The sequence below is a fragment of the Anguilla anguilla genome, chromosome 3 (assembly GCF_013347855.1).
Source record: "Anguilla anguilla isolate fAngAng1 chromosome 3, fAngAng1.pri, whole genome shotgun sequence".
In the NCBI taxonomy this organism is placed as follows: domain Eukaryota; kingdom Metazoa; phylum Chordata; class Actinopteri; order Anguilliformes; family Anguillidae; genus Anguilla; species Anguilla anguilla.
The window spans coordinates 50,397,694-50,417,788 of record NC_049203.1 but is presented as its reverse complement, the minus strand read 5'-3'; the positions used below and the strand labels follow the sequence as shown (position 1 = coordinate 50,417,788).

The following is a 20,095-nucleotide window of genomic DNA, read 5'->3' as shown; positions in this document are numbered from 1 at the left end:
CATCAGACCTGCTTTGTGTTAACAACTTTATTGGAAAAAAAATGTAAAAAACATAGATACATGTTCATCAATCTTAATTGAGCAACAGATTGGTTGGAACAAAAACCAGCATACAAAGAGGTCCCCTTGGACCAAATTTGAGCGGCTCTGATCTGAATTACCCAGAAAGATATGAAATCTGCTATGGCATTCCAGGTGTTTTAATGAAGCCATTCCACAAAATATATGACAGGTCTATTTAGAAGTGTGCTTATTATTTTTCTCAATAGATTTGGTGGACTTTGAGATATCACTAATGTCCAATGGAGCAATGGGAAAAATATTTAATGATTTACCTTTGTCAATTTTAGATGTTAAACTTGGTATTTGTGCTGATCTATATGTATGAACATTGAGTATTAAGCATTCATTTTGAGTGACACTTGTCCTCCTGTGTCTGACTATAATTAAACAACAAAAATGCACAACACAATTGGAGTTTCTTGTGTCAGTTTTGCCTTTGAAAGAATGGGTATCCACCATGATGAATTTTCCCTATGGGTGGCTTTTCTAACTAAATTCAAAATGAGTGTTGGTCTCAAAGTAATCACTTATTCCTTCTTATTACAAAGTAATTTAGGATCCACAACTAGAGAGCCATCCTGCTGCATAAATGTTTAATCTAACCTTGAGAAATCCGTCTGAAAAATACCATGAGTATCTCAAGTGTAGCACTGGAGAACATTTGTATAAACAATAGCCAGCCATTCAATGTAATTTTACACAAAGTTAAATAATTGATGTTAAAAATATGTTTTAAGTTCTTTGACTTATTTTAACACAGTGCAGGTTTGGTTTGTTGCCATTTTTTTTTGGCCTTTGAACTCATCTTCCATAAAATGGTTTTGTTTCAGCGATCACAGTAAAATGTTCAGTGTTAAATCAAGTCTTACAGAGTACAAATGGTCCTTACTGGACTCATATGTACTCTTTTAGAGCTGAGTTAACACTGGACACTTTACTGCGCAGGTGTAGGCCTACGCATTCTGCTGTTACAGCACCACTAATTTCACCTGTCGGTATATCATTTTCTCGGTTTAAAATCCCCATTATAAAGGAATCATGTGCCTTATAGATCATTATATAAGCTATAATGTATAGTGAGTGACAGGGTGACGTGACCCTAATGCAAAGCAGAGGGAGCTTAATCTCTCTGAAGGGTGGTTTTGAAGTGAATGACGAACTTGATGTACATTATCCTGTTTATACAAAGGTACTTGCCAAAAGAAACATTTTTTAGCTTCCACTGCAAAATAGTACCAGCAGACAGCAATGGATTCTAGCGATCACAAACAAGCCAGCTCAATGTTTTTAATTTGTGTAATTCACACTGTTTGCAAAAATGTAATCAAGTATTTACATTTATTGTGAAGTGCATTGTGTTTAAGGAGGTATTTTTGGATGTAGATGGCCAGGTTTGGGATGTCTGCTGTTCCCATAACATGATCAGCTTTTTCTATTTTCTTTTACTTCTTTCCAGGCTTTTTTTTCCCAATTTGACTGTAGTGTTTAATTTCAACACCTGGGAACGTATTCTGACTGGGCTACTTGAATACATAAAGTGAAGATGGATATAATCTGCTGTGAAACTTGCAGTCGTAATAAAACAGCCATCATACAAGACACAGTGATTTCTCATTGTTTAATCAGAATGGAGTATCCATCAAATTTGTGGTGTAAAGAAAATGAAAGGATGCCTCGATCTGAATAAAAGTTGTTTGAGGTGCATATAGGAAATTCATTCTTCATGGTGTGTGGCCTTTAAAAAAGAGAATCATCATACAATAGGTGTCTATTTAAGAACAATGAAAATTTCTGAAGTTGCAATTAAGGTTTGAAGAAAAACTAGCAAATTTAGTATGTCCCCAAGATGAGTTCGTATTTCTGTTAGAATAAATAATGGCACTGTTTTTATAATCAATTTAAGATTTCTCATTTTTTGTGTCTTTTTACAGGTCCCCCTGTAAATGTAACCTGCAACATATTTATTAACAGTTTTGGGTCCATTGCTGAAACGACAATGGTGAGTGAAACTACATTTCAAACCTATCTGACACAGCACAGTCATGAAATTAATTTTTTCCCCCCTCCAGTTATGATTGATATTTTTAAGTGAAACATTTTGGGTTTCAAAAGTTTCATCCATCATTCTGCTAAAACAAGTGTGTTGTAATCATTCATTGTTATATAAGAATACAAGAACTGTGAAGTTTTTCCATTAAAGTGCTGATTAATTTGTCTGGCAGTGAAAGTGCATATTGAGAGCACAGTTATGGAGACACAAATGTTGGTAAGAATTGGGAAATATAGCACTGACACATGCCCATTGTAGTCCATTTGAAGTGCTATTGCAGTGTATCTGTATTAGTCATGCGGGGATTTGGAATTTCCCCCCAAGCTTTTAGGCCTGTTTCTGAGTCCTCTGAGCCTTCCCTTCAATTTCAGCCGGCTAGAGAATATCCGCTCAACTGGATAGAAATGCCCATATTCAATATGGGAAATTGCTGAACCAAGAAATAGCTAATAGCTGGATTGACAAATCACAGGGTTGCCTAAACAGTGCATCTTGAAGAGTAGGCAGTACTTCAGAAAATAAATAAACATGGTGTTCCTCTGAACAGAGATTACCATCAAACCATTTCCACAGGCAGTCAATTTAGGTCTGTTTCAGCTTGAAATTGAGCACAGAACAAATTTATTTTATGGCTTTATTGCTGGAATGGGATGAATACTGCATAGCACAACCCGACCTGGTCAGTGGCACATCTCCCCATTCAAAAATCCTCAACAAATTATTTTTTGGTTTCATCTCAGTGACCAGATTTTGTTGTTGCAGTGCCCAATATTGGGCAGTGCCATCCACCAAGGTACGACTTGGCAAGGCGGTATGCCCCATACCTATACAGCACCGTGAGTTTGGCGCTTTCCAGGGTTTCTTACAGAAATAACCACAATGACCACAGACTCACAGACAGAATTTGTGAACAACCTCGCACATCGAAACAGTAAAGCCCTAAACTGGGGTTATTTTGGATTTTTCTCATTCTTCTTCTTTTTTCCTGTTGATTACATCATAAATGACATCAATAAACCGACATTAGACCAGGGGATCCCCTCAGACCTGCAGTTGACCCAGGGGGATCCCCCTTAAAACCAATGTTAGATCAGGGAGTCACAGTCATGCTGATTCATTACAAACTACCAGCAACTTCCATCAATTACTCAGAACAAACATTACGTTGTTCGGTTGGGACCACAAACCAGATAATTGTTCAAACCCATGGTGTAGTCATTTTATTAATTTTTCGATGTAACAGCTGAATTGTACTGTAGATTATTTCCACTACAAATGAATTTGACTCTTTCATGTGACAGATACATTTTGAATGACCACCTTCTCTTTAGATGGTAAGATGAAAAAACACTGGACCAAGTTACTAGACATAATTTAGGAAACATTGGCTACCATTGCTTTGAAATGGCGCTTGTTTAATTTGTGTGAGCCAAGATACAATATTGTATTAAAATGTTGTTTATTGTAGCATGACCTTATCAATACTTTCAATGGCAGGCCTAGATTTAGCCAGTTTTAAATAAAGAGTTATAGACAAGGCTTTTTATGTCACTTGACATTTGTTTTACGTTGAAAATATGTTTTTGCTGAGATCTGAATATTCATGTGCCTGACATGGGATGGTCCATTCAGGGGAGATGTTATTAGCACAGATAAGTTGACAATAGGGGATGCAGGAATGTGAGACTTACTGTCGATCTTCTCTGGTCCCCTTTATATGGCTTGTGCAGATCAGTTCTCTTTTGCTTTCATATTAATGGAAATGGTGCTTAATGCTCCATTCTCAGAAGATGTAAAAGGGCACCGGAAATTGCTGACACCTCATAATCAATATATCCCAGATGCTCAGCATAACATTTTTATAATGGCCCACAAGCTCCTTTTCCAATTAAGCCATTTCTGTCTGTGAAATATAATACATATCCGTAAGGAACATTTATTAATACACGGGTTATACAAAATGCACTCGGTCGTATTGTAATACGCTTTACGTCTTAATTTGTGGTAGGGCAGATGTGCCTCTGCAGTTCATCTCTAGAGTAATTTTTTATTAAACCATTGTAATAGTATTTTAGTGTCCTATGTAAATGCATTCAAGGATTTGTTTGTGCAAGATGAAGCTTTTTGAAGAATTCCCATGGTGTTGCTGCCAATAAGCTAATAGACATCACTGCTAAAGCTTCTGGTTCTATTGGCATTTTTCCCTCTCGAGATGATCCAGAGGTATGTAGATTTACAAATAATACATGATTTTCTACATTAAATCATTCAATGGGCAGCTCCTTCAGGTTCAGCGAAGAACCGTGTCTTGCCGAATGATCAAAACTACTTTAGGCAGATGATGATGTCATATAGAATGATGTCATATTTTTAAAAAAAGCAAGATTAGCCTATCTCGGTGTTTGCCTTCTCGTGAGTCACATGACGGCCCTAATGAAATTGTCTCAAGCGGCGTTTGGGGGTGTTAAGCGAATGGAGGCGAAGCGGTGGAGCCATTCAAGCCGGGCCTCCGTGCTGCACGTCAGCAGAGCTGTCCTAAAACCGCTGCGGCCCGCAGAACCGCCTCATGCAGAACTAATGCCACATTTTCCACTCCTTTTCCCTGCTACAACCAGTGGAATTGATCCGAGGTGCTCACGCTCTCGTCAACAGCGAAAACAAGCGGAGAGGCAGGGCATGCCGGGGAGAGAAAATCGGGGGGGTTGTGGAGGGGGGGTTGGTTCGGGGATGGCATCGATAAATCTGTAGTGTTTATAGCACTGCTGAGAACAATGTTTCATGCAGGGATCCGGAGGGATCTGCTTACTATCGGGACCCGCAGTCCCCGTGGCCTTCTGCCGTTCCTAATTGTTTACCCTGCTTTAAAGGGACGAGTCTCAGGGGAGCGTCGAGAGGCTGTTCAATTAGCTGCCTGGGTCTTTCATTTTCCTGAGCGGGCTTGAGTGCATCAATCCCCAATTCTGCCATTTGTCACCGGAGTTAGCTGCAGCTGAGTCATGGGAACAGCAAAACTTTTTAAAAATCTGTCGCAGGCTGGGAGTTAGTTTGGCCTTGGGCTTGAATGACATTATGAGCCATTGTTATAAATCCATCTCCTCAGCCCAGAAAATCATGGAAAGAAATATGAGGGCTTTTTATTTATTTATTTCTGCAGCTGCTGAAAACATGAGACGTCTACAATACCAAATTCTAATAATATATACAGAGTTGCTAGTCTAATAGTGATAAATTTCTCTGCATTTGCACATAGACTGTAGAAGGGAAATAGCACACAGCATGTCTATGAATGTATATATGCATTATAATAATAATGATAATAATAATAATAATAATTATTATTATTATTAGTATTATTAATAATATTATTATGATTATCAATATAATTGTAACTGTTATAATTGTTCTTACTGTATTTATTTGCATAGTACAATCCCCTTTGTGTCTGATATTTGACATGCTTCTCATTCATTCACAGTTGACTTTCTAATTGTATCATGGATAATTGCACATTTTATTTTAGTTGAGAGCGTGCAGCTGGTCCCATTTCAGAATTACTTGTTTGCCATGACAACATGGTTTGAAAAGCATCCCCCCCTTGCCTGTTTTACAAAGCATTTCACATTGGATAATTGCATGATTCAGTCCACTTGTTCTCCAAATGAACCGTGCTCGCGAGTTTTGTGTCTTTCCTTCACTTTATTTTTTGCCTTCAAAGCAGAATGTATTTTTAAAAATCTGGTTTTGAGAACATAATGTGTGTGCTGGTGTATAATATCACGTCTGACAAAGCCGAGGTATTGCAAGTCCACTGTACAGCGTAGTATATACACAGTGTAGTATATTTACGAAGGGAGTGCAGGCTGACTGTATTGCTCAAGGGCACGACTGCAGTGTCCCTTTTGCTCCAGATGCACTGCAGGCCAGTTGAGGAATGGATGATGGATGACAGAAAGATATTTAAAATGCAAACAGCATATTCCTAATTTTGACATCGTATAGATATATCAGTCAATTGCTGTATGGTTAATGCGAACACAGTCTTAAAAAAGGAGTGTTTTATTGTCAATGATTAAAAATTTTGTTCATCAGCGTGGTATACATAATGTATTGCATTGCAACACCATTTAGAGTCACACTACGGTTTTCTCCACTACTACTGCATTTCTCCAGTTCCATAAACATATTATTACAGCTTTCAGTGCATAATGCAAGCAAGGATACTATAATAGCATAATAACACAGGGGAGTCTACAAGCTGTAATCTCTGTGAAAAATTGCCGTGAGTGTCCCATAAATAGTAAATTACCACATACTCTAAATTACAACCATGCAACACATTAGTGTGTAATTTTAATATGCCACTCTCAACAGTTCATGAATTAATCTCGTACTGCTGTGTATTTGCGATAAACAGCTCATCTTCAGATAACCTCCAGAGAAAGTCCAGGTAATGATATGGCTGATTGCTGTTGCAAAGGTCACGTGCTCCATTTTCATTCCTCCCTTCTGCAAGTCGCTTTATAACGGTTTAATAACCTTTGCTAATAGGTGGCGTTGTTTCTACACAGGCATGAGGAATGCATAGTAAGGCATAAATGCATGCTAAAGTGTTAACCTTATAAGTGATCTCTTTGCATAGCCATCCAGGTGGTGCCCTAGTTGGACAAACAGAATTCCATTATATTATTCATTTTCTGAGCAAGCACCATTATTTATGACATGGATAGCAGTCTTCACATTATGGGTCATTTTTACATAGCTGGAGTTTTTAACAAAATAGATTCAGGTTAAGAGCCTTGGTCAGTTTTTATCAGATGTGCAATATGAAATCTTCAGCCTCTTGGTTCCATCCCTAGGAACAGACAGAAACTGTTTCCAATTTAGAGCCGAGAGTTAATTTCATATTCATTATATGTAATTTAAGCAATATATATTTTAATTTAATTTTACAGTTGATAGGAAGATTATCAACCAGGATAAATAAGAAAATAACAGGCATGCCACTGGAGATGGAGCATATATGTGTACATTTTAATGTTTACAATAGGAACTATGCATGTTAAATTTCACAGGTATTACGTGTATTTGGTAAACTGCACCTCAAATGCCAATCAGCTAAGAAAAATTTGGTAGCACTAAAATATTAGTTATTATTTTTCATCCTGTGTTAATACAGAAATAATTAAGGGAGCACAGGATGCAGAGATCTGTGCGAGACTTCCTGTGGACTTCCAGCCCCCTTTTTATGGCTTCTTTAGATCTTTTGCTTTCATATTAATGGAAATATGGCTTAACCCTCCATTCTCTGACAATGTGAAAGGGCAGTTTGGCATCTTAAAGGTTATATATATAGACATTTGAACTAGTACAGTAATTTTCCATGTTTTCTAATATTAGTAGTTTGAAGGTTATAGTTTGAAGGTCTCAGACTTCTCGTTCACAGAAATGTTTCTGGAAAGTGCTGACACCTCATAATCAATATACAGTATCCCAGATGCTCACCATAACATTTTTATGATGGCCCACAGGCTCCTGTCCTAATTAAACATTTTATGTCTATGAAATATAAATGTATATCCATGAGGAACAATAAATAATGCACTGGTTATAGAAAATGCATTGAAATACACAAGTCTTAATTTGTGGTACGACAGATGTGGCTCCGCAGCTCACCTCTAGAGTAATTTATTATTAAACCATTTTAATAGTATTTAGTCGGTGTCCTGTGTTGATACATTAGAGGTATCAGATGAACCCAAAACATTTCCCTTCAAATGCCAATCAGCTAAGAAAGATTCAGTAGCAGTAAAATATCTGTTATTTTTCATCCTGTGTTAGCTAACACAGATATAAATAAGTATTTATTTGACAAATAAAGCATGATCCTCCACTTGAGATCTGAAAATTTGGTTGGTGCTATACAAACAATTATAAATCATATTCTTCAGGGGAAAAAAAGAAAACATAGCATCAGTTTTGTCCTCAGAAATCTTTTCAGGTAATGGAAGATTCCAGTGACATTAGGTGTTTGTTTCACTCAATCTGTGGCAGCAGTGAATCTTACCTGGACATAATGCTGTTATCTTCTGGGCAATCAATGCAATTCTAACGGTATCACTGCGTCTTAATCTTGTTGTCGTTGTTGCTGACAGTGTGAAATCATGGATGGCCCTTCTGTCCAGTGTTGGGCATGATCCTTATTCTCACTTCAGTTGATTTTTTTTTTTTGCCATTGATTTTGCCTTGTCTCTCTTATAGGACTACAGAGTGAACATATTCCTGAGACAGCAATGGAATGATCCTCGACTGGCCTACAGTGAGTACCCTGATGACTCCTTGGACCTGGACCCTTCTATGTTAGATTCCATTTGGAAACCCGATCTGTTCTTCGCCAATGAAAAGGGAGCCAATTTCCATGGTGTTACCACGGATAACAAGTTGCTGCGGATTGCTAAAAACGGGAACGTCCTGTACAGTATAAGGTGAGGGGCCCCCTGGTGGATCTGCAATGTCATACCAGCTGTGTTTTGCCTTAGCTGATCTCCTGAGAGAATGGCAGGAATAATGGAAACGATAAGTGAAAAGTAAAGATGTATTTGTTTGATCTCAGAAAGCACATTATAAAAACAGACGCAGCGTATTTGAATTTGTGGAAGAATTCAAAAAGGTTTTTTTTACTCGTATGCTGCAGGGGCATAAGGATGTGGATTCATATTTTTGGATTTGACTGTGCTGCAATATTAAATTAATAAATAAACATATGTGCAACAATACGTATGTCAAAGTAGACATCTTTACTGACACCTATAATTTACTCTATATTACACTCACCCAAAATCCCACCTTCATGCTATCTAAGAATTTTGGAATCAGTCAGAGGTGGAAGGCTCAGGGGTTACAGTCCTGCCAGGTGTTTATTCTACCTCAGCCAGCTGATTTCACTGATTATTTCTACCTCCTGGCAGATTGGAACAAAATGTGGGGGACTTTCTAAACCTGAATTTTTCACCTCTGGATTCAGTGCACACTAGCCGCCAAAAAGGAAATAAAAAAGTAGAGGTTTCTTTTCGTTTTTATTTGATACCATCACAAAAACCTTGTAGATCCAGCTACAGTATCCTGCCTGATATGAAATTGCTCATAAATAACACTTTTATCTCACCGTGGCTGAGCAATGCTATCAGAACCAGCACACTTAAATCTTTCCCCAGAATGCTGAAAGGAATGTTTGTCAGTTGCTGAAAGTAAATTATGGTGTAGAAGGTTCCATTAAAGTCATAGTATTCAACAGTATTGTGTGCAACACTCAACATTGCTAACATTTTTCTCCCATCGCCTTTGTAGAACATTTTGAAAAGCCCATCTAATGTTCATTCTTTGACCTGAAGGGATTTTCATAGTGTCTAAATTCACACATTTAGATATGGCATTATCATCACCTACTTACATACTTGTAGAATTTCATGACAGCCACTGAAAGCAGTTTATTATGAAAGCCACGGCTTCAAAAGAGTCCACTAATCCTGAGCTTCTACAACCCCAGATCCAATCAAACAGTTTAAATGAGCAAAATGAAGCTCTCACAGCCCATTGCCTTTGTGCGCCCAAAATGTGGAGAGTGTTTTAATTTGTAAGAGTTGTTGCTATAAATAGGAAATGTGGCATGTGGCAAACAGACACAGTGTCATTTATGTAGCTTTATGAATGGGGTGAATGCTAAATATTGTTTTGTAAATGCCAGCAGGTGGTAATCTGTAGTATTTAGTGAAAAACTCATGGCTTATGAGTGTAGGTGCATTATTATTATTATTATTATTATGATTATTATTATTATAGTATTGTATTATTGTAGTATTTTGGTTTATTTGTGTGATGACTATGTCAATGTATAGTCTCATGTGACATTAATCTTTATTAATAATATTCCATGGTGTTGCTATACTGAAATAAATATAAAAACCTTGAAAAATTGCATTTTTAGGTGGTGCAAATGGATATTTGAGCAAAGTTCAATGTTTAACTGACTGGTCATTGAATCAATGGTTTTTCATAATAGCACACCACAAAATAATTTCTCTTTGTCATTGCTGAAACGGTGTCCACATAATACACTTTCACCTCATTGACATCTGAGATAAATGCACTGAATTTGAAACGATTGTGTATTCGCACCATGCAACCAGTGTAATAATACATTTTGTGTGGATTCTGATAGACCCATAATCGTTTAACCTGTAACTGACTCTTAAACTTGTTTTTCTCAGAATAACATTGATTCTGGCCTGCCCTATGGACCTGAAGAATTTCCCCATGGACGTGCAGACCTGCATTATGCAGCTGGAGAGCTGTGAGTATTCCATTATCCTTAAAGCTGGAAGGAGCATATTTATTTTGTGGCAATGAGATGGATGTGGAGCTGGTCTAGAATGAGATGATGTAGAGGGTAATAATATAAGTGCGCCTTCAAGCAGATGCATCAGTCAATCCAGGGCCCCCGCTCCCCAGCCTCCTCCCACCCTCTGCCTCTTTTAGAATTTTGCATTAAATTTGCGGTCCTCTGCAAGTCTTCACCTCACCCCTATCTATGGAAATGGCGGAAGCTTCCACAGCAGTCGGCTGTTCATTCTAAAGTCAGGTGGCTTTCAGAGCAACTCAAGTAGAGGCGGGATCGGCAGAATGGCATATTCAGGCGTGCGTCTCGCATCTCCAGTCACGGCGTTATGACAGACGGGAAGAATATCGCCGCACACATCCTCCAAAAAATGAAAATGTCAAACGTGGTTAAAGCAGTATTCTCAGTCCAAATCTCACTATGTTGTTTGTGGTGTAATGTATTACCTAAATTTGGCATGCTTTATATTTTCTTTAAAATATTTTCCTGTTCACTTCTGTTTGTTTTGTTTTTTTGTCTGACTGGCCGCTGTTGTTTCTTTGTAGTCGGCTACACCATGAACGACCTAATATTCGAGTGGGATGAGAAGGGAGCAGTGCAGGTGGCTGATGATCTGACTTTACCTCAGTTTATACTGAAAGAAGAGAAGGACTTGCGGTACTGCACCAAGCACTACAACACAGGTCTGTTGCTTTCAGAAGACCGACTCTTTTCCTTTAAACAACAGTTTCCTAGAAGAAAGCCCTGTTTTTATTAGAAATGCATATTATATTTTATCATAAAATGTAGAACATTGTTTGAGAACATTATATTGTAAGCGTTATATTTGTTTTTGTGCAGAAGCATATCGAACATAAACGTAAATGTGTTGGAATATAAATGAATTTATGGTTTAAACACTGAAAAAAAATCATAACTATGTTTCCTTTTATTCTTTATGAGCTCATCAATTCAGCTAAAGAACCATCTGTCCAGCTGACTTTGCCAGTCTGGATTTGTTACAGTTCAGATAAAATGAAAACAGCACTGGAGGCCATTTTAAAATCTATAGTAGAACTGGAGTGAGGAACAAAAGAATCTGGATTTATTGTGATTATCTGGGAACAATTATATGCTGCCTAGTGCTAGGGGAAATAATATTGTTAAATTATATTTTCAATTAACTGCTGCCTTAGATTAATGTTTTTTCGTAAATATTAATATGAATTCATATGAACATGAAAGTACAGTAGTGTGGCAATTTAAGCATTTAAAAGCTAAAATACTGGATTAGGAAGTAAGGGATTGATTACAGTGCCTTTTACATGTAATATATCAAAATAGATGTAGATAAAAATGAATTACCATATATTTTTAACAGCTTTAGAACAGCCAATAGCCAATATTTCATAATGCAGACATGGATATTTTGACCTTTTGTAGTGGACTTGGTAAATGCTTTGTGGTGTTTTCCAAGAATTGTAGCCATAATACAAAAAGCAATAACCCAACAAATAGATCAGGGAATAAATTCGTGAAACAGTGCTGCACTTGTTATTTCACCTATAAATGCTGTTGTTGTGAGATGGGACCATGCCTCCCAGGGACGAAATTAACATTCAGAGTAATGCTACCATGGCTGTGTTGAACATTAACTCTAAAAGCTACAGAAATGATTTAATGAAATTCAAAACAGAACGCATTCTTGAATATCTCGGTTGTGAGAGTGTGCTAATTGAATATCTACAAACTGATGTTATAGTACATCCAAGCAGGCCACAGTCAGCTCCAGTGAAAGCGCAGAGAGCATCGTATTACCAGAGTGAGCAACAGAATATATTTTTTTTTTTCCCTCGCTACTGAAATTTGTACGCTACTGTTCCGCTTCCAGCTATGACAGGCTTACAGATGCTGTCTAGCGTGGCGATGTAGCATGTAGCGCGGTTCGCAGGTAGCAACCTGGCTCGGTCTGCGCCGCGGTCATGTGATCAGCGAGCGCAGAATGGTGCAGTCTGTTGCCCTGGCCGCTCGGTCGGATGGGCTGGGCTGTCTTTGGGTTAGTGAGCATCGGCGAGGTCTCCCCTGGGCGGGGGGGGGGGGGGGGTTCTCCTCCTCGCGGTTCGCTCCGCAGAGCTATCCCTCGTCAGCGGCCACACTGCACTGCGCGCGCCGCTTCGCGATCAAGCCCTCCGTGACCGTCCAAGTGTCATTTTTTCTAAAGCGTATTAACGGCAGTCTATCGATCCAGTGAGCTGAAGAGAACGCTTCTTGGCTCTGCGGTCCCTCTACGCTCCGCAGCCTCTGTTATCCGTTTTAATTCTCCTCCCCTCCTTCCCTTCGGAGTGGCTCAGACGCTGAACGTGACATCGATTACTGTGCTGCTGGTGCAATGCAGTTTCACGCTCGTGCAACATTAGTTTGAGTGGTAAACTTCTTCAGTTTTTCCAGTAAGAAAATAGATAGCTAAATAAATAAATAAATCACAAGTTCTCTCCCAACATGTTAAAAGCCTCCAAGTGCATTGCGGCTATAAATCAATCATGAATAAAACAGCTTGTTTTCTTCCAAAACAATGCTTTGTGGTTAAATTTAATCGAATTGAAAGTCGTGGCAGAGACAGCTGTCTTGAATAGATATAAGCTGATTAAATGGATGAAACGGCGTTTAGCACAGTGAAACATTGTTCATCTCAGAGCATTAGCATAACAACAAAAAAACTCATTTTGGTCCTTTTATGTTAGCATCGCATGCAAAAAGCTTTTTAGAAAGATAGATGATATTAGAATGATATAACTAAAAAAAGAGGAATGCAATTCAATTCAAAATTTAAATAATAACAATAAAAACATGTGCATATTGTGTGTCTTGACTCAGATGTTCCTGATGTCATTTCTTACTATTCCAACTGGCCTAACATGGATAGTTTACATGAGGATTAATGTAATGGATTCGGATACAGTGCATGCCAGATTAAGTGAGATAACCATCTGCTTAGAATATTGCCATTCTTTGCAAGGTTGAGACACCAAGGACTTTTTTTTTCTTTTTTTCTGGTCTCCGGTGGAAGAAAGAAAATGTCAGGAGACTGTCCAAGCACAAGCCAGTCAAATGGAAAATGAGTTTTCATGGAAAGTGAATTTGGCTTTATTGTCTGAGCTTATACAAGCACAGAGTGAACTAATACAGGGAATTTTACAATACATTCTATGACTACACACACACACACACACATGCGTGCACCGAGCCGGGAAAAAGCTTTATATTCACTTTCAACAATAGTTGAATGCTATTGTCATTCAAAGAATAAATGAAAAAGAAAATCTTTGTGGCCTCTACACATTTCTCTCTTGTCCTACTCAGACCAACGCTTCCTCTTCTGTATTGCCAGGGAAGTTCACCTGCATTGAAGCCCGGTTCCACCTGGAGAGGCAGATGGGATACTACCTGATCCAGATGTACATCCCCAGCCTTCTGATCGTCATCCTGTCCTGGGTGTCCTTCTGGATCAACATGGACGCCGCTCCAGCACGAGTGGGACTGGGCATCACCACTGTGCTGACCATGACCACTCAGAGCTCAGGCTCCAGAGCCTCACTGCCTAAGGTGAGAGAGATGTGTGTGTGTGTGTGTGTCTGTGTGTCTGTGTGTGTGTGCTTAATTACATCATCGGAAAGCATCCCTACATTTTATTCGCTGATATGAAGGGTGATTTGCGTGCTCTGAAAAATGGACAAGTGAACCATGATTCCTGTGCAGTTCAGCTGTCGCAGTAATGATCACACACTACAGCTCAGACTAGGTATACCCCCACTGTCCTCTGTGGCTAAGAGGCCTTGCAGTGGGGGGTCAAGGAGCGAGAGCGAGAGGTCAAATAGTACGCCATTTACTTGCATTGGTCCTTGAGCTTCCCTTAATCCACAGATTCCAAAGGACAGATCTGTTGTATCAAATGTAATCAAATCTTGCTTTTATCCTATCTGCTTGATCCCATACAGAGGCATGGTTTGGGGCTAGCAAATTCGCTAAAGGTATAGATTAAAGTATTATAGGTGTTTTAATATTTTATTTTAATTTCTTTTTTTTTTTGGAGGGGAGTGGGGGGGGAGGGGGGGGTTGAGGGTGAGAAATATAAGTACTTACAGAAGTGCTGGAGGTAATCAAAGAAATTCCGAACCTCTCATGTCGGCCTGGCCTTGGGAAATAAGCACCAGGGAAGAGATGTCGGGCCAGCCCTCTCTCCAGAGCTGTCTCAGGCCAGCGAATTTCATCATTTAAATGATGTCTTCTGAACCGTGTTTTGTGTAACGCCACCTAAATTGCCTTCCGCAGCCGTAGTGGTCACTGACCTGTCAAATGAAGTGAGCCTCAGCCAAAGAGAAGAGTCGGCCCAGTTCCACACAGAAGGACTGCTCTGTCTGTGAATGAATGGCTTTTCTTGACACAACAATGACACTAAATTCATTTGTGATGGTTCAGTACTACTTCTGTCACAACTAACACAATGCAAACAGAATGAAGTTATGACAAACTTTATTTACACTTTAAATTCTTTATCCCTCTACCCCCCACATAGGACATGTTGTGCTTCCGTTCTGAATTTCAGCTATGGCCATCTCCTCCACAGATATGTTTTCTTAATTATAGGGTCAAATTAAAGCCATGATACTAATACTAATTAAAATTCATAACCAATATAAATACACGTAGTCTAATATTCCATCATTGGTCACAATATTCAACAATTCTGAATAAGACATCACATAAACATTCTATTCGAAATACCTTGAATATTCTGTGACATAAAAATACATTTGTCACTTTTAGCCATGTAATTCATCAGAACCCTGAACTCCCTTAATTGTGTACATGTCCACAGCTGATTTTCACAAATGTCAGGTTTGCAAACCTGGAAGCATTATAAAAGTGCATCTCTCTACCACCAATCATACACTTTCAATGCCTATTCCTAATTATTAAAATCCTGTAACATTTGATGAAGATAATTTGTGTTATCACAATGCATTATGTTAAACTACATTATTCTTGTGATACAAACCTGCAGTTTCAGTGGCATTCTTCTGTTGTTCAAGATGTGCTGAATCTTCTGTTGTCCAAGGTTTACCTGGAAACTGTCGTTTTTAAAACAGTGATGAAAAAATAGCATAATGCCGAGGAAACATGCCAGAACATTGGCCTATCTGTACATATAGTGTAGGACATCTCCAGAGACAGGCACTTGTCCAAACTACAGTTTACGTTGAAGATCTGTAACTCATGTACACGGCATCAGTTATGCAATATATTCTGTATGCATGAATACTTTCTTTGTCCTGCTGTACTGCATTTGCTTGGCTAGAGGTTTGGTCTTAACATTTAGGTGAGCCAGCAGTTCTTACACAGGGAGATGTGATGACATCAAAAGAATGCATCACACCAATACACATAAAAAAAGATATGTAAATAATATTGAACTGACATACTATCAGTCATTTTTAAAAAAGCAAGTAAAAGAATTTAAGGAGGTATTACTATTTTTCTAAATGTAATGTCATATGCTAAAGACAAAGGACATTACCCTCATCCTTAGAATAAGTAATTGTCCCTTAGGTTTATTACATTCACATTCACACAAGTTATGGTGCATTCATAAATGCTTAATAATCATTGGTCCTCATATGATAGACAATTTAAAATACACAATTAATTGTAAGTTTACATTCATAAATATTGAGGAATTAATTTTTTATTAGAAGGATTCCAGGGTCAGACTATGGGAAAAAGGTATAAATGGATACAATGTACAATTCTGAGATGGTGTGTCCATGAGAGATGGGGTTTGTCCCTTAGAATCAATGTAAATTGTAATCTTGCACGGCATTTCTTTGGAAACCCTGGCTGCTTTACGATATATAATACTGTCTCTTATTTATTAATACTGGGAAAAAATCTATAATGTAATTTTAAGGAAGTGTAGTGCTATTGTTAATGTTTCACTAAGCATTAATTATTTTAGCATAGTCTAATGTGTTTCCAATAATTGGGGTTTTCCCCCATGAGTATTATAAATAAAGTCATTGCTCATTTTTTATTGTCAAAGGTGGATGCTGTATCTTATTTGATTAAATGTCCTATTTCTTTTGGTGTAGCAGGCCTTGCCTTGGACCTAGTTTCAATGTTTTTGAATTGGTGTCTGCTCTGTCACAGGTCTCCTATGTGAAAGCCATTGACATCTGGATGGCGGTGTGCCTGCTCTTTGTGTTCTCTGCGCTGCTGGAGTATGCCGCCGTCAATTTCATCGCCCGGCAACACAAGGAGCTGCTGCGCTTCCGGAGGAGGAGACGACACCTCAAGGTGAACGGCACCCCTCCCACTCCCAGCATGCTTCGGGACCTTTCTGCATGGCTACATTCTGGGTGCTGAGCAATCATCTGTGCCATGACCCCACATTACCTCATTTTAATTAGTGAGAACAACTACATTTGTGTGGGAATCCTTAATAGGAGGGCCTGTAGTCATTTACAAAATGAAACTGAATGACTAAATTATGGATGAAATGAAATACATTTCCGAATCTATTTAAAGTTCTCTATAACTGCTGGGTGATACCACCATTGTGTTGTTTTGAATCTCTTTTCCCACTCTGCAATATACCTTCTGGATTGGTACACAACTATGATAATCATGCTGACGCTGGCAAATAGCAGGCTGTGTAGGTGGTACCTATATCTCTCTCTTCTCCCTGTCGCTAGGCCGAAAGCAATCATTCATATATCACCAAAGAAAATGCTTTTGCCGTTGCACGTTCAGCGAAAGTTGATGTGTTGATCGTCGATTGAGCTGGTAATCAAAAATAATCATGGTGTGACAACAGTGGAGTACGCGCTGATATAGATTATTGCCGTGACTGAAAGAGCTTCAGACTGTGTCGGTCACAGCCCATATATATACATATATGTATATATATATATATACATATATATATATATATATATATATATATAACGATATTTGTGTTCAAGAGCAGTGTAGGAAGAGTGGGTGCAATGCTTTTTTAAAACCTGTCTAGAGTCCATACTACAGAGTACTTTGTATGGACCCCTCGTATAAATTCCATTTCCACGTATGTCCATCATCAATATTGCATTTAGCTTTCTATTGTTTGAGCTATATCACCAGTGTACAAGTCTACAGGCCTTACATTAGTCAGTATATGGCCATGACAACAGCATATTGCTTTCAAAACGTTACGAAGGTTGTATATTTTATGTATGTCCTGTGCCACTGTTTTCTATTATCATGAATTGGCTTGGGTAAAGTTACTCAGTGTGACCATGCATCTACATTATTGTAAAAATAAGACCATGAGAAAATGTAAATATTACAGCTAGTGATAATATAATGCATGTAAACAAACCTTGTAAGTAGTCAAGACAACGCTCATGCACAAGACAAACATGATGTCAATTTTCCATTCCAGTATGTTTGCTCTCATTTTAACCAAATCTAACCAACAAAGACCATTGAATGACATAAACTTCAGATAGAGAAAAAATTGACTTACATAGATGGATTGAAAAATAAATTAAAACACATTTGGACAGTGTGAGACTTCAATTCACTTCAGTAAAATATATGACATACCAAATAATTGTTCTCACGCTAATTGCATATTGCAATAATTATATTCATGGCAGCTTGCAACTGTGGTTAGAGTACTAAAATTGAAGTTGCTTTGACGTATATCGCTCTTGAGCAATTTCTACACTGTTACAGTGAAAACACTGAGATGTAAATAGTAGTAGTAATAATATATAATTATTATAATTACACTGGAATAAAGGAGATTGTTGATTTTGGCACATATAAACAGATTTATTTGCATGTATTTGCACAGGATAAAGGTAAGACATAGTATGTACATTATTAATCTCAGCATTCTACTTATGTCGCCAAGTAAAAAATAACCACTGAGCTTTCAAGCTCATGAAAATACCAGTGTCAAAAACAGACTGGTTCTTTTTTTTCTCAGAGGCACAATATGATGTGTAAACGGCTTCTCAGCACTTCATAATCATTGCAATAAGTTCTTGTTTTGAATTCATTGTAGTCCCTTGTGATCATTCTTTTTTGTATTGATTATTTCTTTCTGTATATTATACAAAATACTTTTTTTCTGAGATGGGTCTACAAGCAATTTTTGAGAACCTGCTTTTTAATATATATTTTCCTTCTTGATATGCTTTACCTCTTTTTCTCCCATACCCGTTAAAAGAATAATATCATTTAAAGGAACGTTATCAGCCAAAATGGTTTTTTATCGGTTTGCTGGGCGTCATTTTTATGGAACTGCTACCATTCCATTTGATATACCTATTATCCTCTCTGCAGCGCACTATTGGTTTATTGCAAACATTTACATAATTTGTTTTGCTTTTTCTATAATTTAAACTTCATTATTTAAATAATCAGTATAGTGTTTGATCAAGCCATTTTGTAGAATGTTTGCATTCATATTCATAGTCTAGAATGCAGTCTAATCTCATTAGCTTTTTCTGCCATTTTTTAGCATGCAAATATATTATGCGTATAACTGAAAAGAGGATAAGCCTCCTGTGTGCATTATCTACAACAGTGACATCCAGGAGTTAAAAAGTCAATATCAGGAACACAAAGACCCAACCTTTTTGATGCTATAGTGTGACAAATATGTCTTAACTTAGAAAACTTCCTCACAGGAAGGTATTGGCATGGACAGCCAATGACTGCCAGTGTAGCGAAAGAAGGGCCTGTCTTCTCTCAGCTTGGGCTGTGTAGTGTAATATAAAGCAGGCTTCTGTTGTATGCACAGTGAACAAGCTGCCACAATATCAGGAAAACTTTGACTAAATGTCGACTGCTCAATCAAACATCAATCATCAACGTAACTGCAATGCGACAAGACTTACTCGCTCATTCAAAGCAGTATGTTCTCCCAGAATTCCCCGTTTCAAAGTTGCGGTGTTTCTCTCTGTTCCCGAGCTGCAGCCAACGCTCTTAAATGCACGTTGAAATATTCATAGCATGCGATTTACAAGTTGTTTGCTGAGCTTCTTTCAATCAAAACACCTGTCAAGTGGCATATTTCAGCAGCTGCCTTTGCCAACGTTTTCTTGCCGACCCCAGACCTTTAGCTTTTTACAGTTTTGTTCAGCGGATATTGCACAAGCTGTCAGATGTTCAATTTGTTTCTCTTGAGGTAGCCTGCGAAGCTACATGCTCCCCAGAGATACTCAGATCACAGCAAAGCATGTCCTGAAATCTGTTGTTTATGCCAACAAGCTTATTTGCAGAACTGTGTGCCTTCGCCAAACGGTTCAGCTCAATGTATTTAATCAATCATGTTTGCCCTCCCCCATGAGATTATAAATTCAAAGCCATTTTATTGAATAAGATATAAACCTGCCAGGCTTTAGGAGATGTGGCACCCATGTGGATTGGGTGGAATATGACATATAAGGCCAGTGCTGTCCTGCAGAGCAGAAACCAACACAAACATTGTATAAGCTCCCTGTCATGTGTCTCACTGTGCTGATTTGACTCTCCTGGACTGTATTTACCTTATTTTAAACTCT

General features: G+C 38.2%; 1 protein-coding gene across 2 annotated transcripts in view; it reads left to right on the top strand.

The window, feature by feature from the left end:
- The window catches only part of glra1 (glycine receptor, alpha 1), a 57,193-nt gene that overhangs the window by 27,420 nt on the left and 9,678 nt on the right, over positions 1 to 20,095 (top strand). For both annotated transcript variants that reach the window (XM_035407448.1, XM_035407449.1), the window contains 6 exons: positions 1,995 to 2,062; positions 8,372 to 8,595; positions 10,378 to 10,460; positions 11,051 to 11,188; positions 13,873 to 14,087; positions 16,689 to 16,835. In XM_035407448.1, coding sequence (XP_035263339.1) covers positions 1,995 to 2,062; positions 8,372 to 8,595; positions 10,378 to 10,460; positions 11,051 to 11,188; positions 13,873 to 14,087; positions 16,689 to 16,835 — 875 coding nt within the window. The remainder of the gene's footprint in view (positions 1 to 1,994; positions 2,063 to 8,371; positions 8,596 to 10,377; positions 10,461 to 11,050; positions 11,189 to 13,872; positions 14,088 to 16,688; positions 16,836 to 20,095) is intronic.